Source organism: Toxoplasma gondii, chromosome VIIb (genome assembly GCF_000006565.2).
Source record: "Toxoplasma gondii ME49 chromosome VIIb, whole genome shotgun sequence".
NCBI lineage: Eukaryota > Apicomplexa > Conoidasida > Eucoccidiorida > Sarcocystidae > Toxoplasma > Toxoplasma gondii.
In genome coordinates, this window is record NC_031475.1 from 2,767,646 (window position 1) to 2,792,731 (window position 25,086).

A 25,086-nucleotide genomic window follows, 5' to 3' on the forward strand; every position below is an offset into this window, starting at 1 on the left:
TAAAATCGGGGGAGCTACTTTTCGTCAGCGGCCCAGCCTCAACACTTTTTGGGCGTTGTCCCGAGGGTGTCTATTAAGGAACGTAAATAAATAAAGATTTTTGGATGGCAGATTGTGTCTCTCTTCACATTACTGGATTTCTGTTTCTCTTCTCTGCACCTGTGCTCCAAGGATCGTGAGTGTCGTGACCCCCGAGACAGATCCACAGTTCCCTCTTCTGGACGGCGAACCAGACATGCGTATACGTCTGTTTTGCACATCTTTCCCTTCGCATCCGTTTTTTTCGTTTCTCGCTGTCGTCCTTCTTTTCGATACATATTGAACCAACACTCCCGCGGGAAGGGACTTAGAAAACGTCGAATTCACGTATTGCGGATTTCCACCAAAGGGAATCAAGACTTTCTGTCTGGCCCGATGCTCCAGAGCTGCCGCTTTCCAGCAGCCAAGCCAATAGCCGAAAGTTACACCCGTTATGGAATGGATCTTTCCCCTTCTATAGTCTAAGACAACTCCGGTACCACCCTCGTGTGTGCATTTTCGTGAGGGACGCAGGGGTTCAAATGCGCTCCGTAGCGTCGCCGTCATCAATGGGTGGATGGCATTCTTATGTGAAGGTGGCCACGTCCTTCACGGCTGTACGATGCCTCCTTCCGTTGCTGGTAGCTCCTTGGCTACTGGCCTTGAATGCAACGGTGCTCTTCCCTGATTCCGGATGTCTAAGCATATGGGGCTTGGGCCATGCTCCGTTTTTTTTGTGTGCATCGAATTGCACAGGCTTTCACAGGCCTCGACCCCAAGGAGGGAACAAAAAGTAAACTTTCAGCGTTTAGTGACTTCTTCCATCGGTACTTCCCGCCCCGTTGGGCATATTGGACATCGTCAGATTCCACCACCATTGTGTGACTTTTTTTTTCTACGCGCCAAGGGGTTCAAGCTAGACGCTATGTGCGGGGCACTTTCCTCTCTTTCCACTCGCCGATCACAACGAGATTTGCATGCGTTTCCGAGACAAGAACCCTTCATTTGCTCGACTGTGTGGCATGTGTAACTGCCTCATGCTAACTGAATAAGTGTTGCAGTGTTCCTTATCACGATGACTGCGTCCGCTTTTCTACCCGTTCTTCAGCGCCCTTGTGTCACTCTTGTGCAGCAGCCTCCTCATACGTCTTCTAGCTCTTTCGTGTCTTCTTCTATGGATGGGTCACCCGCTCGTGCGCCCATTGCAAACAGTGCTTCTCACCCGCTGTCGCATTCTGGGTCCATCGAGGATTCTTCAGTCACGGGGGACTTGCCGCAAGGTTCCGCTCGTCAGTCGAGAGAGAGCGATGCGGATGGCCCTGGAAGTGGCCTCCCGCACTCGAGAAGGTCTCTGTCTGATCAGTCTTTTTGTCCGCGTCGTATCTTCGCTCCCGCTGTCACTGAACCTGCACACACTTCGTCTGGAGACCCTCGCTGCGCGAGTGACTCGAGGGACTCGCATCTTCCGCAACACGTTCTGCCCGGGTTAGCAGATCCGTCCTCAATCCGGATTTTTTCTGGCCCTAGAGGCAGTGAAGATCCAAGTTTAGCGACAGCGGCACACGCATGTACGGAGAATTCCCCTGCTCCGGACCCTTGCAGCGCTGTACACATGCCTGCGTCACAGGAAGCGGAGTCTTGTTCCACGCCAGCCTCTGCGGGTTGCTTGACACCTCCGATTTCGGTGGAAGGCCCATCTCCAGGAGATATGGCGGATGTAGACACCGACAGTAGCGGCTTTCGAGTAGCTGCAGCTGCGACATCTGGGGCGATACGCGCATGCAGTGATGCGGATAGCGGATGCGCTGCAATCAAAGTTGCGCCTTGGGGATCTAGCAGCGAGGCGACAGAGTGTTCGGGGATTTCGGGTGCTCCAGGAAACAGTAAGTCACTGGACTCCAGAGAATGCAGCCAAGAAGGGGGAACGGGGGGTCGAACCGGCGACGGGCCGACAGGCAAAGGCGCAGGAGCAAACCGAGTTTACGCGAGAGATCACGGGAAGAAGGATGCAGCATCTTCGCAGGCAGGTGGCACGGCACCGGCGACTTCAGCCTCCCCGCCCGGGGGGTCAGCTCCCGTATCGGGGCGCGAGCCTTCGGGTGGAGCAGAGTTGCTGCGGTGTGATTTGATGTGGATTGCCTCCGGGAACAGAGGAGGACTCATCACACCTGTGGAGGGCTGTGAGCTTCACCCGATTGTGATTATTCGCGACCGACAAGGCAGGGTGTTTGATGATGACGAGGAAAGTGAAGAGAATCCGATCGGGAAGTCGTCCCAAATTTTCTTTCGCTGGATGCGAGGTCCCCCTCGGGCTGTTTGTACATTCCACCCGCAGCGCACAGCTTGCCTGCAGTGCGTTGTGACACTCCGTTGTTTCTGCTGCTATGACTGCTTCCGGAAGGGGTACAAGCAGCTGCACAAATTCTATCGGACGCGAGGTCTGTCCTCAATCCTCCCCCACCCCAATTCCCACACCTACGGTGTTCCGTGCCTCCCGTTTGACTGGAATGACTTCGACTCGAATCGCCAGTTCGACACGCAGCATCTGGCCCTTCTGAAGCAAGCGGGACTCGTCACGGCAGACGGTGAGGAGGAGAGCTGGCAGCCGGTCTCCACCAGTCGCAACTACACACCATCGAAGGCTGACGTTGGCCATCAATTACGACTTGAAACGCTGGTTGTTGATCGGGAAACCCTGGTCCAGCTCATTGAAAGCAGTCGATCACAGAGCACCCGGCGAAAAAGCCGCGAGAGAAGGGAATTCGCCGGCGCCGCGGATAAAGACGAAGGCAAGGATGGTGTTACGGTAGCGAAAGACCAGGCTGGTTTTGATTCCACGGAGCGACAGAGAGGCGCCCCATCCAGCTTTCCAGACAGCGATCAGCCGACTCAAGGCAGGAACCACAGTCCAGACGCTGACGGAACTGACGGAGCATCACAACACGAAAGTGCCAGGCGGCCGTCAACTGGGTCTGTTTCCGGTGACGGTCCTCCATCGAGACGAGCATGGACAGAGGAAAAGTCGGTAGCTGCTTGTGATCAACCAACTTCACTTCTCAAGAATACAGAGGCGTCCACTGCAGAGTCTTCTGCCGGCCACGAAGCAACAACCAGCAACGCCAGCGCCCGTACGAACAGCAGTGGAGCTGCGGCCTCGGTGAACGGAGGCGCCAGTCAGGATGCAAACAGGTTCCCACCCCAAGAAGCATGTTGCATTGTCCTGGGAGATCAGGAATCCGTGGATATGGCAGAAGCAGCTGCGGTCGCGTGGGCAGCTGCCTCACTTCAAGACTCAAGTCATTATCGCCAGGTCTTGACTGGCTGTTGTGTCCCGACTGTCGATACAGTCGCGCGCCGTAGGCGACGGCTGGCTTCAGTCCCTCACATTCCACCTGTCCACGGGGTTGGGCCTCTCCAGCCCCATGGCTTAGGCCATACTGCGGCGTCTGACGACCCTGGCGTTCCACACGGGCTCAGCGATCTGTCTCTCCACCGTCAAGGCCTCCCCGGCACCCACGAAGTTCGTGGAGTCCCCGATGGGAACATGCACGTGCCACCCTCTGGTCATCTTGACGCGTTCGCGGGCGCCGAGACAAGAGGTAGAGCAGCAAATCACCTCTTCTCTCCCATCGACGACATGGGCGCCGCAGCCTACGGCCCAGTAAACGGCGGACGAGGGGCGACGCTGAGTGACGGGTCTCTACCTGGAAGCGTCGCCTTTGCGTCAAGTGGAGGCGCAGACCCTTCCTACTCGAGTTCCAGCTCGTTCGGGGATGCTTCCAGTTTCGCCTATGGTCTCGGGAGGTCTGCCAGCGGTCTGTGCACCTACGGCCCGGGGGGGGCGGGAAGTGGCGCTGCAACTGTGATTTCGTCTTACGAAGCCACTGCAAAGATGAGCGGCCCCGGATTCTATCAGAACGAGACAGGCATCAGCAGTGGCGGCCCCCTAGTGAGTCGGGACGGTGCCGGGACCCTAGGTGGCGAGAGCGACGGCCCCCAGCACTTTGCACATAGTGGCAGCGGCGAATTCGACGACTCGCACAGCGACTGCGGCCTAAGTTCCAACGGAAGCTACGGGAGCAGCCCTGCCGAGAGTCCTCGAGCTAGTGGAAGCCGCTCCAGTAGTCGCTGTGAAAAAAACAGCCGACACAGCGGCGATTCCGCTGGCGCCGACCTGGGTCCCGATGATCCGGAACAATTCAACGTTAGCGTCATGACGTGGAACGTCCTTGCTGAACTGTATGGGACGCTCGACGCCTTCCCCCATTGCGACCCCTACATGCTCGCGTGGCCCTACAGGCGACAACGCATTCTGGAAGAGATCCTCGCTCATAATCCAGACGTCGTCTGTCTTCAGGTAACGCCTGGACCTCCGTGTGCGGGGGCGTTGCTCACAAAACGAGATCTCTGGCTGGGAGACGCTGTCTGCGGGATTTGGCTATGTGTCGCTGTTTTTGATCGGGTGAACCGTTGTTTTTCATGTCTGGTGAGGATGCAAACACATTCTTGTTGCCTCTTGCTTGTTTTATTTCCCGTGAACATCTGAGATAATGAAGCCCATTATTGACAGGTGTAGCTTGTGTCCTGCGACGAGGAATTCTGCCTTTTCTTGCACTTCGCCCTACCCCGCGCATCGCAGATGTTTGGCCGTGGGGTCGTCGCATGCTCATTGCTTTTCAGGAGGTCCAAAGTGAACACTTCGAGGACTTCTTCTTGCCCGAGCTGGCTCGCTACGGGTACAACGGGACGTACAAGCAGAAGACTATGGAGGTTTTCACGAGTGGAAGTGGGAAGAAAAGCGGAGGCAAGTTCACGATGGACGGCTGCGCCACGTTTTACCGGAAGTCCAAGTTCACCATCGTGGACCAGTGCGGCCTGGAGTTCAGCCAGCTGATCAAGCAGGCGTCTCGGGAGCAGCTGCCCCGGCAGCTGCAGCGGCAAGCGGTCCGGCGTCTTCTGAAAGACAACGTGGCGCTTTTGCTTCTTCTTGAGGTGAAGAACGAAGGAGACGCGCGTGCAGCGGCGGCGGCCGAAGAGGCCGAGCGCGGCCGCAACACGGAGACTCGGCGATGCGACGTGAACCGGAGCAGCAGCGACAGTCGCGCGCTTTCTGCTTCTGCAACAACGCGGTCTAGGCACGCGTCCACAGAGACATCGTCCCCAAACTCGACTGATCCTGTATCCAGGGGGCGTGAGCAGCAGGCCACAGGGGCCGGTGTCGCGAGCGGAGGCGGAGGCACTCTCGGGTCAAATCGCGCAGAGTCCGAGAACCCGAGAGGGAGCCGAGCTTCCGGGCTGGACAAGGACGCAGAACCTGTTCGGTCCAAGCTGCGGGCGAATGCTCCCGCGTGGGGAGAGACTTCCCGGCTTTTCTTTGACACACTTGCGAGTACCCACGGACGTGCGGGCGGCGCTCCATGGGGGTACGCCGCGGGCTACACCAGTGCGGACGGCAACCCCTCAGCACACCGGAAACTTCTTCTCGTGGCCAACACACACATTGTCGCGAACCCTGAGTCGAATGACGTGAAAATCTGGCAGGCGCAAACCCTGGTTGGGTAAGAAAATGCCAGCAAAGGTGTCCGTCTACGATCGAAAGATGGATGTGGGACTTTCTTCACATAACTGAGGCGTTGTCGATGAGGCACATTTTAGGCAGTTAGACAGTGGCTTCGGTACGTCCGCGTGGTTCCCGTAAGGGAGACGCGTTTGGACAGCGGCTGGGACGAGGGCGCTACAGGGTAGCTAGGAAGAGCCTGGAACTGCCGTGTTCTTCTATTTCTCGACAATCTGTTTTCCGCTGCGGTATACCAAAGCTCGGCGACGCGCGGATGTATCTGAAATGTGGACTATTTCTCAAGTGCCTGGTCAGCAGAGCAAAACCGGAGACCTGCAAGAATGGCAAGTGGGGGAGAGAGCGCATTACATGCAATGAAAGGGTAAGGGTTTTTAAAAGAGCAACCTGCTCCAATTAGAAACCGTTTTGAGTATGTGACAGATTGCTTGTTGGCGTTTTGGGTTGTATTCGCGGCTGTTTCCAGGATGATTGAGAAGTATCTCCTGGCGTTCCGACCTCCAGCGTATCGCGATTCGCCTTGTCTCACGCCGGCCGTCGTTTTATGCGGCGACTTCAACAGCACTCCAGACAGCGCTGTCTACCAGTTGTTAGTGACAGGTCGCTGCGACCGCCACCACATCGACCTCGCTTCCGATCGGCACGGACTCCTTGCTGAACTGAATCTTGGCCACAGTATCCCACTCAAATCCGGCTACGCAGTGGTAAGGACAGACAGAAGTTGTGTCCTACTTCGCAAAGAAGCGTGACGTTTTTCGAGTCACGATGCCATGCCTGGACTTTCAGTTGCCAATGTAAACTCATGTTGAGATCGTTGTGCTCGACGAGTTAATTTTTCAGAGTAAGGCGCTGAAGGACGGCTTGGATCCTCACGACTTCTATGCTCTACGACAGTCGGAGCCCGAGTTTACCAACTACACTGGAAACTACACGGGCTGCTTGGATTACCTTTTCTTCTGCGACACCATGCTCAGGGTTCGGGAGATTCTGGAGCCCATCGACAGCAAACAGCTTTTGCGGGTATGTTCCTGGTTCCAGGTTGCCCCGTCGCTGTCGGGCGATTATATGTGTATGTGGCGAAGGGTTGCTTTTCCATTCCAGGTGAATCAAGTGAACACTGCCGCTTCGGAAAAGGTGCTGCTCTAGTAAAGTTCATCGTTGCGCTCAAAAAAGGCAACCCCACGTTTTCTCTAGGCAACTGATTTTGTTAGATTCTTTTTTTTGTTGTTGTTTTCCCACCACCATAGGTTTTTGGCACATAGCATAGGAATCGCGGGCATTGATAGTTGTGCAAGGCTCGAGCCTGCAAACAGGCGCGATTGAAACGTATAGGACATGGTTGTCAGGGCTCTGATTGACGTGCTTAGCGGGCTCGATAAACTTCGGAATTCTTCAACGGTGCTGCTTGTTGGCGCCGTCCAAACGCAGACTAGCCTCAATAACCGCAGAGGGTTCGCGAATGCATACGTCTATTTCGTGTGTGATGTGAATTCACTTTCAGGAAGCCCGACAGCTGCAGCTTCTGCATCAAGCCCTGCCGAGTCCTTTGCGGCCGTCAGACCACATTCCGCTTCTCTGCAAGTTTGAGTGGATACAGTGAACTGAATCTCTCGGCTGAGAGAGACAGTACTCTTCTAGCACGATGGACGGCCGCTGGGTGGGCATGTTGACACAAAAACATTGTGCCATTGCTTTATTGGGGGGAGAGCGCATCGTGCAGATGCGGCCGCGCTTGCAGTTTGTTGTGATCAGGAGCTGTGATCGGCTAGCCCTCTTCGAGAGTCCGCTCAGAAGCCGGTGTTTCCCGTGTAACACCGTAGTTGGCGTTGTATGTGTGAAGCGGTTGGATACCGGGTCGGCGATCGGCCAAATAGTGCCAGGAAATGAGTGTCGGCAGAAGGATGCTCGGTTGGTGTCCGGGATTGCTTCTTTCTTCCTCGGTTTTTGCCAGAAAACTGGAAAATAACGGCTGGTGAACAACCCTCTTTTGACGCCTAAGGAAACATTTAATCGTTTCATTGAAGACTCTCGAACCTCAGCAGTGCGCGGGGACAGCAGGAAACAGAGACGTTGATGCCGTGAGCAGTTTTTTGACTGTTGGAAGACTCCAGCCCCGAGTGGCAGCTGGTTTCCCTCATCAGTGAGGGGTGCGTGACGTCTCTTCACGATGCATACTAGTCAAGATGCCTGAACTCTCCTGCTTCGTGCTGCATAGACGTGTCGTTCTTATCTGACCACGGTTGCTTCTCTCAAGCGTCTACTCGCAAAAGCATAGCCGCTTGTCAACACACACTAGAACTATCACCGCAGTCGCACTTCATCGAAGCAGCAACATCCCATTTCTCCAAGCGGCAAATGCCTACATGGAGACTTAGGCATTTCCTTCCGCACGCGAAGCAACCTGTCGTCTCAGACGCCTTGCGCACTCGCTCGCTAATTCGAGACTGTGCGACCAAAAACGTAGAAGACAGAATTTCGCTGCGAGTAAGCTGCCAGTCCTTTAAAACAGCTGAGCTACAGAGAGCACAAGAGCTTTAGTCCTTAGTCTCTGTCATGGCAGACCATGGTTTTCGTTACACCGGTTTATGGATATTAGGGGTACGTTTGTATTTGATAAACACAATTGAACACAATTTCATTTGGTTTTGGTCGTCGCTCAAAACAGAGAAGGCACTCATTTGTTGTACATGTTTCAATGAGCACAAGTCGGTGTTCTTCTCTGCTTCCGCTGGGGCTGGCAAGCTGGCTGTCGAGAGAAACCCCGTCAAAAAAGCGCGAATACTGTACAACTTCCCGGTCTGTCTGTGGTAGCCAGGTCACGTGCCTTTCCCTCTTCCCGGTGCTGCCCCGTCCCTTGGCAGTCCACCTGGAACCTAGCCACACAAGATAGTTCAGTAAATGCACACACTAGAATATGATTCCTCTGACACCATCGGGCGCAACATTTCTGGCAAGCATGCCTGTAAAGCTTGAGTTGTGTGGCTGCTAATGCAGCTGTCGGACAGAACTCAGATAACACCCGCAGGTTATGGAGGCTCTTGCCAGAAATCTTCACCGGTGTAGCGCCAGGCAATTTCAGATATCCGTGTCAGCACATAAATCGGTCCATTCGGCAGCAACGAATGATGGTGGTTCTTGTGAGCACCACAGAAGTGAGCATGGTTCGCCGTTGTGGTGGTCGAAACGATCGTTTAGTCAAGCTCCTCACATCACATGGACTCGCCAAGACTCCAACAGAAGCAACTCGATGCGCTCTTGGACATGAAAAAAATTGCGCTAGTTCAACTACCGTTTGCAAGTAAGACAATGGTCAAGACTCCCTCTATAAGAAAACAACACACGCAACAGAAATCAGCCTCGTTTACTACGTGAACGAGATTCGCTGAGTATCACCAAAAGCTGTATAACGGAGCCATATCTGGCTCTTTCTCCATCAGGTTAATCGTGCTTTTCACTCCTTGAATCCTCTCAGTCACGTCGCGGACGAGCCGAGTGTCCTGGACACAAAGCCATAGAAAATCGAGGCCCATAACTATCATTGTCCACGCATACATAAAAGACAGAAGGTGCTCAGGTGATGAGTTGCACATCAAGCTGCGCAGGATCGCCCTACGCCAAGACCAGAGATATACGTGACTGGTTTCCCCTCCTTCTCAGCTCTCCGATCCTCCGCGCCAAACGTCGAATAATCCTACCGGAGAGCCTCAATGTTGTCCGTCGCCTCAGAATCAAAATTTGTCACATTGAACTTATTCAGAATAAAACAAAGGCGTCTGCAGCTTGCACGGCCCTGTGCCGTTCGACACCTGACACAACCCTGCACTGAGGACGAAGCTGCATTGCGTGCCCAACAGCTTGGCTACTAGCGACACCCGAAAATCGCGAAACGAAAAGACCGATCTACAGTCACGACGAAGGCACCCAGTATCGCCATGGTTCCTCGGTGAGAGCGCATCATAAATGATTGAGCATGCCAGCTTCTCAAGTACATCGGTCCTTCATTCAGGCTGAAAACGTGCCCGTCACGCTGGATATACTAATGCGCTCCTTAGCACGAACGTTGTCCACTTGTACTTGTTCTCTTTCATCGAGCAGTGCGCTTACCTTCACGTCATGCGTCCGGACGACGGTCACCGCGTCTGTGTTTGCAGCACACCAGGCAGCAATTGCTGCTCCTCCCCATCGACGACCTTCGACGGTTTCAGTCGTCGGGGGACCTTTCCTATCTTGCGCGGATTCACCGACACCCCACCCGACCAATCTGTGAAATGAACACAGCAAATCAACGCCTTTTGGGGTCCAACAACCGTGTCCCAACACACGATGCTAGCGACAGGTCACAATCACTTCACTACAACTAAACGTGCCGAACTCATCTACTTCACATGATCGGGAGACTTGTGCCTGGATTCTGTCGATATGTGGATGGCCCATATCCACACCATGCATAAGCCACGGACGGCAGAAAGATCTAGGTGCAATAAAACAACACCCGGCAGAATACTGAGCTGAAACGCCTCAAAATGTCTCAGGCAGTACATTGAGGTTTCCAACTTCTTCGCTTCAAGTGCAGTCGTCGACAAGCTACATGGCTGCCCAATAAGATGTGTTTCTAACATGAATATAAACCATCAGGCCAGCACACTGGAAGTGAAACGTGTGTTCGTGCTCTGAACTCTAATACGGACGCGACAGAAGAGCCTGGAGAGCGATGGAGAAAGGCCACCCTGTTGAACCTGCCTACTACACGAAACACCCGGCATATCCACACTGCTGCAGAGATACATTTGGTAACATGCAATCTAAGCAGTTTCAGCAGGAACCTGTGCGTTTAGCGTGGCACCTATCAGCGCCACTGCAATGTTCGTCGTTCAGTTCCTTAAACGACCTCGCGCCCGCCGTTAGGAGACAATGACAACATCTCTTTTGTGTGACATACCTTTTTCTGGAGAAGCCGAGAAGCTGGGGAATGCCTGTCGGCAACATCTGCTTGATGCGCTGAACGCCCCGTACCAGCTCGAAGCTCTGCTCAGGATTCTTGGAGATTCCCAAGCCGGGATCCGCGAGAATCCGCCACCTATCCAACATAGCGCCAAAGTCGGAAACAACACCAGTTTCTACCAAAAGCATATGTGTTTCCAGGAGAGTTTAACCAAATCCTCCAGACATACCTCGTTTTCAGTGAAGCCGCAAGCACTAATGTGGCCGGAAAGAAAACACTACACGCACGCTTTCATATGGAAGTGACGTTCAACTGTCACCCGGGTCTAAGTAACAATCAAGAGCAATGTGTACGGCTGAAATGAAAAAAGCTCAATGTTGGTCACTCTGAAAAGTCACCCCCATTGACGTTGCATGTGAGTTACTCCTGCGTTTGATGTAGCTACCCTCGAGTTACAGGGAGGCTACTCGAGTTGACAGACAGCTTATCAAAATGCGTAAAGACGAATTTCATTGCATGTCATCTTCCAGCACTAAGTCTATCACGGCATCTCGCCAACGCAGCTTCCTCCTGGGAATACGCATTTCTCTCCACACTCCTGAAGCTTGGGAAAGAACATCAGCTACCTGCCGACGCCGCCTCGCTGAAGAGCCTCGCTCATGCTGGCCAACCACGAACCGACCTCGTGTACCACGTCGTCGTAGTCTGGAGACGCAGGCACAAAAGTGTGTTCAAAAGTGATGGAACGGGCAATCATGAGCTCGTTTTTAGCACGGTCAGGATCCAGACGGGTATTGCATGTTCTTTCCACGAAACAATAGCTAAAACATACTACCGGCTCGGTGTATACCACCTGAAATCGCGACCCCCAGAAACTCGTGAAATTCGACGAATTTTCGCTCTGCAGTTTTTCCACGCCTACCTTGATAACCGTCAAACGTGTCGGGAGTGCCGCGTTTGTGCATCAGCACGACGGTGGTCGAGTTGCCAACAACGAAGGAAAGCGGGTCTCCGTCCCCTCCCTTCCTGCTCTCTCCGGTCTGGTCGTTCACCTGAGTGCAGCGGGATGCCTCAGCTCACGCTCGCTACAAGGTAATAAGCCACTTTTCGCAAACACGTATTTCTTTATCTGGCTCGACCCCTATCTCATTCACGTTAGAACCCCTCGCGTTCTCACCAGTCCCGACAACAGGACACGCTCTGAGGATAGGCCGGACACCGCACACGTGACCCTTCCACGAGCACTGTAATGGATGCGGAGCTTCTATGTATAAAACGAGAAATTTCCCGAGCCTGCACCATCTTTAAAAAACTCGCCCGAAAAAAAAACTTCATGCTAGTGCAGATGTATCTATACTTCATCCCGTGACGTGTATGACAAACAGGGAGACTCGCCTACGCGTTTTTCACAAGCCGCAAAAAAACTCGAACAGCCCGGCGAAGGGCACACCCGCCGGCAGCGTAAAAGCCAATATGCGCGTCGCTAGGGGCCGCGTTCTCAGCTATATTCTGCCGCCTGCAAAACCTGTGTTAGGAAGAACGGAGGGCGAAGACTCGACTGGAGCGCCCGGTGGCAAAAGCATTACAAAGACAACCACACACCCTCTTTGATTTATACCTCGATTCTGTAGCTACATCAGAGAATCCAGTTGTTTCGAGGTAGACCGGAATAGTGATATACTTGTAGGACCTAAATATCAGTATATGTATGTATGCACATGACTGTTGCATGGCAAAATAGACCGTCAACGTCGCGCATGCAAAGGACCAATCATCGCTACGTATCTTTGTACGACCATTACGTCGCTAGGCTTACCCAGTCCGCTCCGGCGGTGACAGCATCTCTCGCGACTTCGGCCTTCATGGTGTCAACGGAAATGATGACGCGGTTGCCGAGTTTGTCCAAGATCTTTTGCACAACGGGAACAACCCGTTCCCTTTCGACTGCAAGCGGAACTTCGCCGGCCACCCTGAAAGGGTTCGTGGCCTCGCCTCCGACGTCGACCACGTCTGCGCCGTCAGTTACCATGGCCTCTGCAGCGGCAACAGCCTCGTCGACGCTCGCAGAAAAGTGATCGGTGAACGAGTCTGGACTGACGTTCAGAATCCCCATGAGCTTCAGCGGATGTTCCTCACGCAGGGTCTTCTCCAGGCGTTGCAGACGGAGCAGCTGCGTCCGCTGCACCTCCGACAGCGCTTCCTCGCCACCAACCTTGATTATCTGATCCGCGTGTGTCTTGACATCTTCAATGTACAAGAGGGTATCTACGATGCCGGCGTCGCCACCAAGAGTCCAGAGCTCTTCAGTCGTCGCTGCGAAACACCGCCGCGGAATGGCCAGCGAACCGTCAATTCTGTAGTTGTGCACAAAGTGAAGGGATGCCGCCGGTGCGCAACGGTGCGAGCACGCGATGTGGTCACCGGAGGTCTCGCTATTCGTCTTTGCCGCCAATTCTTGTGTTTGCCGGGCTTCTTCCGCGGCATTCAGCAAATGAATGCGGCGCCGCTCCAGGTTGATGCGAAGCAGCTCCTTCACAGACATTCCCTCCACGGGGTGTATGTACTCCGGATCGAGGTCGCACAGAGGGAACAGGACGAAATTTCGCGTGATAATTCGCGGATGCGGCAGTGTCAGAGGCCACTGTTTGTCGACGGGACGCACATCAGGGTGTATAACAACGGATCTTCCGTTCTTGTCAAAGAAAAGCAAATCAAGGTCAAGGAGCCGGGGAGCACCGCGGACGTACTTGTCTTTTTTGAGCGCTTCTTTCCAGTCGCCCTTCCGCGAAGCTCCCTTGTTCCCTTGCCCAGGCACGTCCTCATTGGTAGCCTCTCCGGAGGAGGTGCAGTCGTTCAGCGCCGCCTCCATGTCTTCAGGAGTTGGCAGTGGGCGCCCCGTTTTCGCCTCTAGATTTTTAAGAATTTCCAACACGTACCAGGGATCCGTAATGGGGGTGCGGAGTTTCACGACGGCATTCAGGTAAAAGGGATGGAAGACGTCGTGCACGACGCCTTTCGGACAAACGTCGAAGGCTGGAACGGTTTCGTACAGGCACGATGTGCCCAGAATGGGTCCTAGACACCGCCCCAACTCGGATATCGCTTCTTCAATGATGCCTAGTCGAGCATCCCCCTGCAAGTTGGATCCCAATGCAATGTATGCTGTCGCGTATTCTTTGCCAGGGTCTTCTTCCCTCATCTTCTGCAGGAAATGTGAATTTGCCGTCATTGTTCCTTGGTGGAATCTGGTGAAGAAAGGGGAAAATTTTGACTGCAGAAGGCCAAAGGAAAAAGAACGCGAGCTCGCACAGTGTGCAATTGCTCCTCCAGGCAGAGGGCGAAGACGCAGCCCAGGCGGAGGCCAGAAAAAAAACGCAGACCTTTTATGAAACAGCGGCAAATTCCACCAAGAGAGCCGCAAACAGGCAAAAGATGGTGGCCAGCAGCCCATTTACGTGGCGAAGACAGAGAGTCGCGGCGACACCGCAGAGACGACAACAACAGCGCCAGTGGCAACCCAAATAACCGCGGAAGCAGAAGAATCTTCTCCACAGTTTGTGTCTACGTAGCGCTCCTCATATCCGTAAACGGAAATACCGTTCAACGCACAACTCAATTTCCCACCAAGAAACGACTGTCTTAGAATCAATGCTCTGTAACACGCTTTTACTCAACAGACACGCACAATCCCACCGCTCAGCGAAATCCCGAGATTGTGTCACATACAACAGTCAACCCTATCAGAGTATGTACACGGCTGTGGCGAGGCCGTCTGCGGAGATCTGACAATTATTTCTTGCTCTGGCATGTGCAAAGAGGATCGAAAGCTCATACAATCTCAGTAAACCTAACCGTTGCCCAGAGGCATGCACCGCCGCTGCTAACCGCTTGTCTCCAGCGGCACACCCGGGTGGCACACCACAGGCAAGTCTGCTTGTACACAGAGACCAAGTTCATCCACGCATGTTCTCTTGAGTGGAGAATTCAGAGAACGATTGAAAGAGTGTCTGCTCACGATATGTTCCAATACTTGTCATAAGCGCTGCTGCAAAAGCCTTAGACATCCGACAGCCCCGTCCGTCCAGTCTTCGGTTGCACATAGCCTATGTCTCCGAAGGACGGACAAAGGGCTTAAACTCACACAACGCACCGTATATAAACCTGTTCTTTCGGGCGCATCGATACGAAACGTTAACATATTCCCTTTTTTCTCACATACCCACATTAGAAACGTCGCATGATGTAGGAAATCATGTCTATCGCATGCCCCACGCCAGGGCCTCACACTCGACCCCGTCAAAGCATTCACCTTGGCTGCAGTTATACACGCGCAAGACGAGGAGATAGGAGATCAGTGATACTCAAAAGATTAACAAGACGCTCCGGCGAACTCCCTGACACTGTTTGCCTGGAAGAGTCGGAATGAGAAATCACTGTGTTCACTATACAATTCTGAAGACATCTTGTTGCAAGAGGAAAAGTCATTCCTTTTTGAAGGTCTCTTGTGAGGGTGTCACGTAGGAGGCCGAGAAGTGCAGTGGTGACCGCTGGGAAACCATACGAAAAGACACACGAGCAGCTGACCACCAGAGGAGCGTCTTGTGACATCTCGACTTTACAAGAAGGAAGATGTTGGAAAATTATCACCATTTTCAGTTTATTTCCCCGCGTTAAATGCTTAGACAGAGGCTTCTTCGCCCCAGCAGTTTATCTTCATACTGAGCACGCTTTTTCCGCGGAAAGACTTAGTCACCGAGTACCCTCCCTTCGCTGCCTTCCCAGCGTTGGCGCTCAGGGCGTGAGGCCATCGCGTATGCGGAAAAAGTATCTGCATTTTTGTGGCCAGCCGAATGTGAATGCTTCTTTGTGAACGGGGGTCCTTCAATCGGAAACTCGGAGGCACGAGGAGTGGGGATAGTCATGTAATGATTTGTTCCTTTCGTGGTGGGCTTCGCAGTGCAACAGCACATTCTCGTTGTTGGTAACTGCGCGTCTGTTTTCCCTCTGGGTTACCCGTGGAAAGAAACAGACGTTTGTTTCAGTTTTCTTCGCTTTACTCGTTCTCCAGTGGCAGAAGTCAAGAGCTCAATGAGATCATCGATGCTTCCCCGTCTCTGCGTGCAAGTTTTCCTGCACGCAAGTCTTTGAACGGTAGCGTGGCTATCCAGCCCGATCTGGCGTCACATCAGAGGATCAGACAGATAATATCAAGCCAACCGCTTGTAAAGTGACGCACGCACCAAGGATAGAAGGCTTGCTTGTTTTCCTTCGTGGGTCGCAGAGCCGGGTGTTTTTCGTCGCCAAATCACATGTAGACTCTCGGCACAGCGACCAGAGGCTCTTCCACAATTCCGTCGTTGAGGTGTACCTAGTTTTCCAGGAAGGAAGAGCATGTTCCTCAAGGCTTTTCTCTTTTTCTGATGAAACAAGGAAAAGATCGATGTCGTCAAAAGGAATCATGCATGAAGAAATCAAACAAGGACAGAACAACCGGCCGCCTTCCTTCGAAGGTTTCGGGCCTTCGTTATCTGAAGCAGGATCTGTCGTTGTGCTCGTGTGGGGGCACTAGAACTCGCTTTCACCGGAGCTGCTCGCCCCCCCTTTCTTTATTCGGCCTCCAGTGTAGTGAATTGATTATCATTTCCCGTTATTTCATGAGCAATTCATGCGTACGCATATGAAGAGAACTCGAACAGGGCCCGATGGTCTTTCAGTGCCAACGAGGCTCAAGCTAGCCGGCGGATTGCCGCGGTCTTATAAATTTGAATAACTCGCAGCGGTGGGGACAGCGTTTGTGCGTCGTTTGTATAAAGGGAGCGTTTGGTCTCGGAAAACAGCCTCATTGTCATGAGCAGACCGGACTTTTGCTCGACGCTCTGACACGGGAACGCTGGAAAGCGAACTCAGTGATGCACTGCATGTAACAAATGCTCGCTTTCGGGCTGGTGCTAATTCTCGTTAGATGCATCTGGTCCCTGCAGCTGTGTGCTGTAAAATGTGCGCATACAGACATCGCGGCGTATCCAGTAGACTTCAGTATTTCCCTCGAGTCGTGCGGGGTTTTGTGTGAGCGTCGATCGAGGCCATTGTTTCATAGCACTGGGGTTTCCCGAGGTTTTCTGGATTCCCATCTGTTTTTTTTAGATTTGTGGCATGTATGTGCTCTAAACGTCTGCGGATTTGTAAACCTTCAGTGTGGACTCGTGAGTTATTTCCTTTTGCTCGAGTCCCCTGCTCGATTAACCCATTGGACATTGTCCCCCGTAAGTTCGAATCGTCCGCAGTTTTTTTCTCGAAAAGTCTGTGCAAGTCGCTCTATTCTGCCTCAGTTGAACACACGTGAAGCGGTTCCCTATCTGCTCAGACTTACTAATTTTTGAAGAGCAAGAGATAAAATGTGAATCTATGGCTTCCTGGTTTCTGCACTTCCCTGTCGCTACCCTTTTTCGAGTTCCCTTTGTTATTTGCCAATGAAATAATTCGTTCACTGTGTCATATACGTTCTACGAATCGTGCCGGGGGAGTGCGCGTAAACTTACCCCTTTCTGGGAGGACACACAAAAAAGAACCCCACGCCTTTGTTGTATGGACTCCCTCATACGGTCTTGCTAGCATGTCCTCAACAGTAAGGAATCTGGTAAATTGTTGTCCTTCCTCCTGTCTTTTTTCCACGAAAAGTTCATCATCTGCGGTTGGCCTTGCAATTTCCCCTCTGGCTTTGCTCCCCCGGATGAATCCCCGCATGATGGCATAGTCGAGACACCCGAAACAGTCGTTCTGAAGTGTCATTTCTTCTTTTGTCGCCACATGCGTCTCTGCTTCTCCTCACTATCTTTTTGGAGGATATATCCGCCCTGTATTGATCTATCAAGATGGATGACTCCTCAGACACCGTCACGGGGAAGAATCGCGGAGACGCGTGTGGGATGCTGTCACGAATTTTCCCGCCGTCGTGGCGGCCAGCCTCCCCTCGATCTCGGTCGAGCTCGCTGCCGTCTTACCCAGTATCTCGGTGCGTCTGCGGAGCTTTGTTAACGACCTGTCTCCTCATCATTTTCATGGTTCTCTTCCTCGTCCCCGTTTCGCTGAGTCCTAGTGCACCGGCGGCGCTCTGGCGATCGCGAGGCGGCTTGCCCAGCTGGCTAGTTGGCGCCCCGGGTCTAGGTGCAGTCGACGGGGAGTTTTCGGGGAACTCGGATATTCTGGGCGGCATCCGAGCCATCGGCCTTCCGCAGATTCAAGACTGGAAACCCTTGCAGAGGCGAGAAAGAAAAGTCACGCAACTCGGATATGAGGGGGGTCAATATGGAGACGCGCCCGCGTACATTGTCGAGCCGGAACTTGTGCACGAGGTAAGATCCAAGAAGAATGAAAAAAGCGTCGCCACGTTAGTTCTTGGAGGAGGAGCGTATGAGAAAGACACTAAGAAGAATCGCGGTGAACTTGCATGCCCTCTGTTGGACGTAATACTCTGCTGGGAACCGAAAGGCACGAGAAACGAAAAAGGGAGCAGTGCGTTGCCGTATCCAGGCATGATGTGAATATGGTAAGTTCGCGGCTTGCTAGGAGGGACTCGATGTACATGGAGCTCTGGCGGTCCATGCAGCCAGCTCTCAGGGTTATCCGCGCAACGGCGCCTTGAACCCGATCACGAACAGTAAGGGGCAAGAGGAAATTGTGGAGAAAGAGACATTCAGTAGAGCTGAGTAGAGTTCGCGATTCACAATGTACGAGACGAGCAGAAGGCACAATGCAGAGGAGGTACACTGCTGGTGCCGCCTCGTCTTGGGAACGGCTTACATGGTGTCACCGCTTGCATCCCGCGGAACAGAAATCCGGAAAAACCTCTCGAGAAGGCCAAGAATCCTCGGGATAAGGCCCATTGTCTTTTCTGTCTGTGCAGGTCAACCCTGGAGCGGACGAAGATCGCTTGCACGGCCTTGTGGGGATTTTGGACGACGGGACACTTGCTTGGAGTCCGAAGCCGATCTTTTTGAAGCTAACTAAAGAGCAGAAACGCCTGGCACACAAAGGTAAAGGCCGTCGCATTCAGGTTCTTTTTTTTCGTCTTTTCCTTCCTCTAACACATTCACTGAGAAGCACTCGCCGGCCGAACAAGTCATATAGCTGGTACCTGCTCTTTTCTGCTGCATTGTCAATGCTTGGGTGTTTTGCCGGTATCTGGCCGACGTCATTCGTCTTCTGCAACTTCGCGCCTGTCGCCTGCTTGCCCCTTTTTGGTGTCCCGTCTCTTCTTCGTTTGTCGTTCGAGCTCTTGATTGCTTTGGCACTCTCTCCCCGCTTTTTTGTACAGGGTATTGTTTCAACACCAAGGTGTCAGACTCGCTGTCGCTCGATCGTTCCGTTCCCGAGTTCGCCTCAAATTACTGCCGAGACCAGAGGCTTCTGTTTGATAATATGACACCTCCGAGTGCCGAACAAAAGTGGAAGCAGACGAGAGAACTTTCAAAAGCGCAATCTCCACAGCTGTCCGCCACTGGTCAGTTGGCCTCACCCAGTGCACAAAGAAGGTTTGACCGAGAGAAACCTCATCGGCGTTTTGATCATTTAGGTGCTGCCGTTCATCCTACGCTTCTTCCCGCTTCTCCATCCGCGGTCTCGTTTTTTGTAGCTGGTTTCCTTCTCTCTTCGTCCTACTTTTCTCTCGCCCTTCTTGTCCCTCCGTGGCTTTGGTCGGTGTTTCCACGTGTCTATGGAGGTGCGAGGAGTTGGGCGCGAGTTGCTCAGCTCTTCCTCTATCGTGCGCTTTTCAAATTCCACCGTCATCCATTCTTCCTCTTGGAGTTCTGGATGTTTGTTTGCAGATGGAAAAGCATCGTCTGCCGTGGTACCCAGGGCCACAGACGGCAGCCTACCAGACACCAGCGTGGTCATTGTCTTTTACAACGAAAACTTGAGCGTGCTGTTGCGGTCGATTCACTCAGTCCTGAATCGCACTCCGCCCTCCCTGCTGAAGGAGATCATTGTCGTGGATGACTTTTCTGACAGACAAACCCATCCGTGGTACGCTGTCGGTTGAAAGCTGTGCTGAGCATCCGACTTGTTTTGTCGAATTGACTCACACATGCAGTCCACGATTCGCTTTGCAGTGAGGCTAGGGGTTGCTTTGACCACTCGAGTTGCCTCTGCAGTTTCATCTTTGTTGACGGACTCTATGGTTCATCACGTGCCTGCCCCAACATTTCCAACCACGATAGAAACCCCGAGACAGGACTGACAAACGGGCAGTGCGAATCTCTGAAGTAGGCGTTTTTTATGCGTTGTCTCCTTTTTTCGCTGATGATCAACTGTAAGTATGTGTGCGAGTTCGAAATTGTTTGGGGAAAACCGTGAGAAAGGCATCCAGGTTTTTTTCTCTAGGCTCGGTAAACAACTCGAGGACTACATTTCCGGCACCCTGCCCAAAACGCGTCTTCTTCGACTCCTCCAGCGGCGAGGTCTGATGGTACGCGATGGCGAAAACGAACATGTCTTTGAGTCCGCTTATGCAGTTTTGGATCGCAGATCGGGCGCGCAGATCCAACGTCTCTAACGTACGAATAACTGTCCGTGACCTTGCTCTCATTTTCCATTATGTTAATGTCGAATTTCTGTGGAGGGCACTCCGAGCGAGGTCCACGAAGCGTGCCAGTGTCTGACTAGTTCTGTTCTCTCGTTGATGCGAGTTCTCACAAAAAGGGTAGATTCTCCCTCGATTATAACCAGTATGGAATGGATCTCCTCAACAGATGGATACGGATTTCGAAGAGAGACAGAGTGGGGGGGGGGGGGGAGGAAGGAGACTACCAAAGTGAATATCATGATATTTGTACAGCTTCTTTATAAATGTGGGTTTTTCAAATATATGCTGGATACCACTATACTTAATGCACTTAACATGATGGTCATGAAGAGCACAATAGAACTTGGATCCGGCAAACAAAGACCTTCAAGATCTACACCAGTAGTCCATCTCGTAGTATATGATCCCCGGACAGGACCGCGGTCGCCTGGGATGACTTGAAGTGGCTTTGAGTTGATTCGCGGTAATCGCATTCCTTTTGTAGACATTCCGTTGTCTCAGCATTAAGCCATGAAAAGACTTTTCTCAAGAGCGCCAATGTTCGTCTGTGCACGTAGGAGTTCTACATGTTCCTTGGACAATCTGTTCTGTTTCCTGTTTCGTCTTGTCTTGCATTACGTGCTCATCGATTCTCAATTCCTTTCCCGTTACTTTTGGTTTTATCTACGCATCATTTTTTTGCAACTCGACGTTCAAAACCGTTCTCTCATTTGAGTTCTGCTTACCTTCGTCGCCACTCCCTCTTTGTGCTTTCTGCGTATGCCGGCCCGAAATTCTTGTCTTTCCTGTTTTTGTGGATATGTCTACTAGGGTGCGCGAGCAGCAGGCGCAGCGGCAGCAAGTGCAGAGACAGTGACTTTTCTCGACAGCCACATCGAGTGTCTGCCCTACTGGCTGCAGCCTCTGCTCTTTCACGTCAAACAGGACTGGCGAAGAATCGCCATGCCGCTTATTCCCACGATCGACGCCGACAACTTCCGCATCAAGGTAAAACGTGAGGTCTGTCCGCTTTCAAACGATGTTTCTGTGTGCATTTGAACGCCTGTGTACAAACACTTCGGCCAGCTCTCTGCGGAGGGACGGGTGTACCGGGACGATACGTTGTCTGTACCCTATTCTTCGTGACTTTATGTGAATTCACTCTGAATGATGCAGAGATCTTTATTTTTTAACAAAATACTCGCTAGGCAAGATCCTCGAGCAATCTGCTGTGTGCGAATACAACATTATATCGAAATAAATGTTTATGCATATATATATATATATACGGACAAACGTGTAGAGGGGACGACGTATGAGATGGACACATAGATAGATCGATTAGGTTCGTTAGAATTTATGCGATCGTTTTGTGTGGAGAAAGAAATCGCCTTTCGTGACGCATTGATGTGAAAAAGTGAGATAGTTGTCGATTCGCTTGAGAGGATGTAGGTTTGTAGCTTCCACACTTCGTTGCACTCCTTTCATAGGATGGAGGCTTGAAGACTCTCGCCTTCACGTGGGGTATGAGTCATTACCACATTCACGACAAAATTCGTCATCGAATCGAGGAACTTGGACAAGACGAGGCCGCCAAGAATCCAGATGCCCCAACGATGTCGCCCATCATGGCAGGTGGCCTGTTCACGATCACGAAAGCGTGGTAGGCGAAACGGGTAGACGAAACTAGCGGGAAAAAGAAAGGCGTGAGTGAACGAGAGAGTGCGCATGTGAATATACCGTAAACAAACTGTGCGCGTTGTGCGGCGCACAGTAGGTAGTCCCTGCAGACTTTTTCTCAAGAAGTGCAGTCTCAGAGGCTCTCACATCCCGGACGACGGCGAAAGAACATCTGTCGAGCGTCAACATGATTCCTCCGCCAACATGCAGAAGCGTTGCGCCTGGTAGAAAGTTCTTACTCAGGGAATCCGTAGCAGTCACCACATCCGGCACGAGAGGTAGAACGAAGTCGCTTAGGCTTTTTCGTGTCTTTCTGTTGTGTCTTGTTCTTTTTGAGGATCTGGCAACGGAGAAGAGGAACTGCATTCAGAGAACGGAAGCGAAGGGACAGGGGAAAGTAGATAACCACTAGATAGACATGAACAGATATGAAAAAGACAAGAGGCCCGAGCGTCGTGACGTCCACAGCTGCTCTGAGGGTAGCTCAGGTATCTAGCGAGTGTTTTGTTTTTTATCAGGTGGGACACTCTGGGCGGGTACGACAAAGAAATGCAAATCTACGGAGGAGAAGAATTCGAGATTTCCTTCAAGACATGGATGTGTGGAGGTTCTCTCCACCTGGTACCGTGCAGCAGAGTCGGCCACGTTTTCAGGAGCAACGAATTCTGGCAAGGTGCGTCTTCCCTTAAGCTGGGTTTCTCGTCAGTCTTCTGTCTAGCAGTGTTTGCCTCAACGCGTCGCCTGTTTTGCCGCCACTGCGTCCGTTTCTCTCATCTACTCAGTGTCTTCGTCCGGGCGTCTTTTTCAGGGATGCATGTGCATTCGTTTTCTTTGTTCCAGGCCCTTCTGGCCTGTCGCGCCTGTTTCGTCTACACTATTCAGTTTCGCTCGGCTTTTTCGCACATTCCGCCCTCTTCATTCAATCGTTTTCTCGTAGATATTTCCGTATTCGTCTTCTTCGTCCTCTCGCATATCTGCCGCCCCATTTGTGTCTCTGGTTCTCTCTGCGCTCTTCGCCGTCTTTGGTAGGCCACTCTTCAGATTGATCCGATACCTGTGTTCATTTTCCCGACTCGGGGCTTCCGGCTAGCTACTCATGCGACTCGCACAACTACGCGAACGGCGAAGCTTTCCATTCTGGGGCGTACAATTTCTTTCATTTTCTTCGACTGTCACCTCTTATTTTGCTTTCTTGTCTAGGCCAGGTGTACACGGTTCCCGGTGCGTTGATTCACCGGAACAAGCTGCGGACAGCTCACGTGTGGATGGGAGAGTACGCGAGAATCGTCGAGCTGGTCATTCCTCGTTTGCCTCAAGATAAACCGCTGGGCGATTTGACGGAGCTGAAGGCTCTGCGGGACCGACTCAAGTGCAAAGACTTTAACTGGTACTTGAAGAACATTTATCCGGAACTCGAACCCCCGAACCTGGCGCATGCAATGACCGGCGCGATGCGGAATCCAAAGTTCAACTGCTGTCTCGATACCCTCACAACGAAAAACCAAGAAATCGGCGTCTATCCCTGCCACTTTGAACACGGCACTCAGGTACGAATATCTGTGGAGGGCGCTGGTTCAGATGCTCTAGGTTATACACAGAAATTCGAGGGATCGAAATATGGCACAGACAAATAGGCGTTTCTTTGTTCGAAACGACAGCTTGAAAGAGAGGCGCTGTCGCACAGATCCGTCGGCATTTTACTGGTATCTCTGTAAACCAACCCCCCTTTCTTGGCGTTCGTGCGTCTGTATCTTCTGCATATCTTTCGTATCAAACGAGTGCAGAAACACACGCATATATATATATATATATATATATATACTTGATTTTCTTTCTGACTACTCTGCACACAGACAAGTGTTCATAGACACTAGCAGAAATGATTTTATTCGTTCTCATTTTTGCCCCCATGTTATCGTTGAGGCTGACCAATGTCGTTATTTTTCTTTTCTGACCAGGCATGTTTAAACTGGCTGTAAGTTGCTGCGAATTTGTGGGTTCACGTCTTTTCCTCGTTCGTCTCCGCTTTTTCAGGCCTTCCTTTACGGCAAGGACACGCACATGCTGAGGGTCGCTGAACACAATTTCGAATTGTGTGTTTATGGCAACCCTGCTAAGCGGCGGTTGCCCGAAAGATCTTGCACAGAAGATTTTTCTGGGCAAGGCCTAAGTCGTTACTGGCTTTACAAGGAAGACACGAAGCAGATGCAATTGTTGGATGCAGAAAACAAAGACATCCATCCCGACAACCTCTGCATGCAGGCCGTGCAGATTCAGACGCCGAAGAGTCCTTTCGACCTCGTCCTTAGGAAATGCGATCCCAGTAGAGAGGAGCAGCACTTTGTATTTGTTCCGTAGCAGAGGAAAACAGCAAGACCGCACACAGGAACTGTGAGACGGAACAAAACGGATTTTTGACGACACGTCTCGGTGTCCCCTACCCACTTCAGTCTACTTTCAGTTTCGTCTGCTCTCCCACGCAATTCCTCGCGCGCTTGGGATCTGGGGAATGTGTTTCTTCCGATGCCCATAGGCGAAACGTCTTCTTCCGAGTACAGAGGCCACAAGGGTAGTGCCGTTTTTAGAAACAGTATTCACATGCTAGAGGGTTTGCGTCTTTTGCTGTGCCTGACGCAATGGAAAGGGAAATAAATCTACGGTAAACGAGGAGTCGCATCTGCTAGTTGGATCCGGCTGGCATCCACAGCGGCGGGGGCGTGGGTCCGTGGAAACAGGCAAAATCCGAGTGAATATAATACCGATGCGTGGGCGGAAATGTGAGGGCCTTGCGGGGAGGACTGGGACAACGTTCGGCTGAACTGCGCTTGAGAGAAAGGAGTGGGTGAAGCTCTGACGGGGAGATGCCTCGCGTTTTCGTCCGTTTGAGGGCACCGCAGATTGGGGTCCCAGGCGACCCGTCGATACACCCACAGAATGTTTTCGGTAAAACCATCGTTCAGGAAGGATTCGCTTTTGCAAAACCGTGAAAGACATCAACCTGGTCTTTCTTTGGAGGGCAGAACCAAAGCGAGGCACGAATGGTTTGTTTCTGGGCCACACTGATAGTTAAATTCTCTTCCCCATACTTTCGCATTCTGTTTCCCATTTGGACTGCAAGCTCAGAGATAGCTTAGAACCGTACCGATTGGGATTGCAGTATTAACGGGAGAAAAGTATTTTCGGCATCAAGCTACTTTCCTCCCCGTCTTTACTCGAGGAGAAAAGGCGCAGTGTTGGTTCATACGTATATATACGCGCTATCGCTGTTGTGGAAAAAGGGGTCAGCAGAGAGATTGTGGTGTACGCAGG

The 25,086-nt window shown here is 52.1% G+C and overlaps 4 protein-coding genes across 4 annotated transcripts; 3 read left to right on the plus strand and 1 right to left on the minus strand.

Annotated features, from left to right (window-relative positions):
* Positions 1-1,093: 1,093 nt before the first annotated feature.
* Positions 1,094-7,317, plus strand: TGME49_259560 (endonuclease/exonuclease/phosphatase family protein; the record flags this gene model as incomplete). Its single annotated transcript, XM_002365109.2, has 5 exons — positions 1,094-4,375; positions 4,699-5,576; positions 6,060-6,297; positions 6,434-6,613; positions 7,095-7,317. The coding sequence occupies 5 exons, from the start codon at positions 1,094-1,096 to the stop codon at positions 7,191-7,193; spliced, it is 4,677 nt and encodes a 1,558-aa protein (XP_002365150.2). The 3' UTR covers positions 7,194-7,317.
* Positions 7,318-8,542: 1,225 nt separating this feature from the next.
* Positions 8,543-13,986, minus strand: TGME49_259550 (dihydropteroate synthase; the record flags this gene model as incomplete). Its single annotated transcript, XM_002365108.2, has 6 exons — positions 8,543-9,090; positions 9,698-9,854; positions 10,533-10,670; positions 11,162-11,240; positions 11,458-11,587; positions 12,352-13,986. 6 exons carry the CDS (start codon positions 13,984-13,986, stop codon positions 8,983-8,985), a joined length of 2,247 nt encoding a protein of 748 aa, XP_002365149.1. The 3' UTR covers positions 8,543-8,982.
* A 2,476-nt stretch (positions 13,987-16,462) lies between these two features.
* Positions 16,463-16,915, plus strand: TGME49_259540 (hypothetical protein; the record flags this gene model as incomplete). Its single annotated transcript, XM_002365107.1, has 1 exon — positions 16,463-16,915. One exon carries the CDS (start codon positions 16,463-16,465, stop codon positions 16,913-16,915), a length of 453 nt encoding a protein of 150 aa, XP_002365148.1.
* Positions 16,916-17,407: 492 nt separating this feature from the next.
* Positions 17,408-24,989, plus strand: TGME49_259530 (GalNac; the record flags this gene model as incomplete). Its single annotated transcript, XM_002365106.1, has 10 exons — positions 17,408-17,887; positions 18,439-18,568; positions 18,850-19,035; positions 19,361-19,559; positions 19,917-20,001; positions 20,929-21,105; positions 21,588-21,760; positions 22,296-22,450; positions 22,978-23,324; positions 23,812-24,989. The coding sequence occupies 10 exons, from the start codon at positions 17,408-17,410 to the stop codon at positions 24,133-24,135; spliced, it is 2,256 nt and encodes a 751-aa protein (XP_002365147.1). The 3' UTR covers positions 24,136-24,989.
* Between the last annotated feature and the right edge of the window lie 97 nt (positions 24,990-25,086).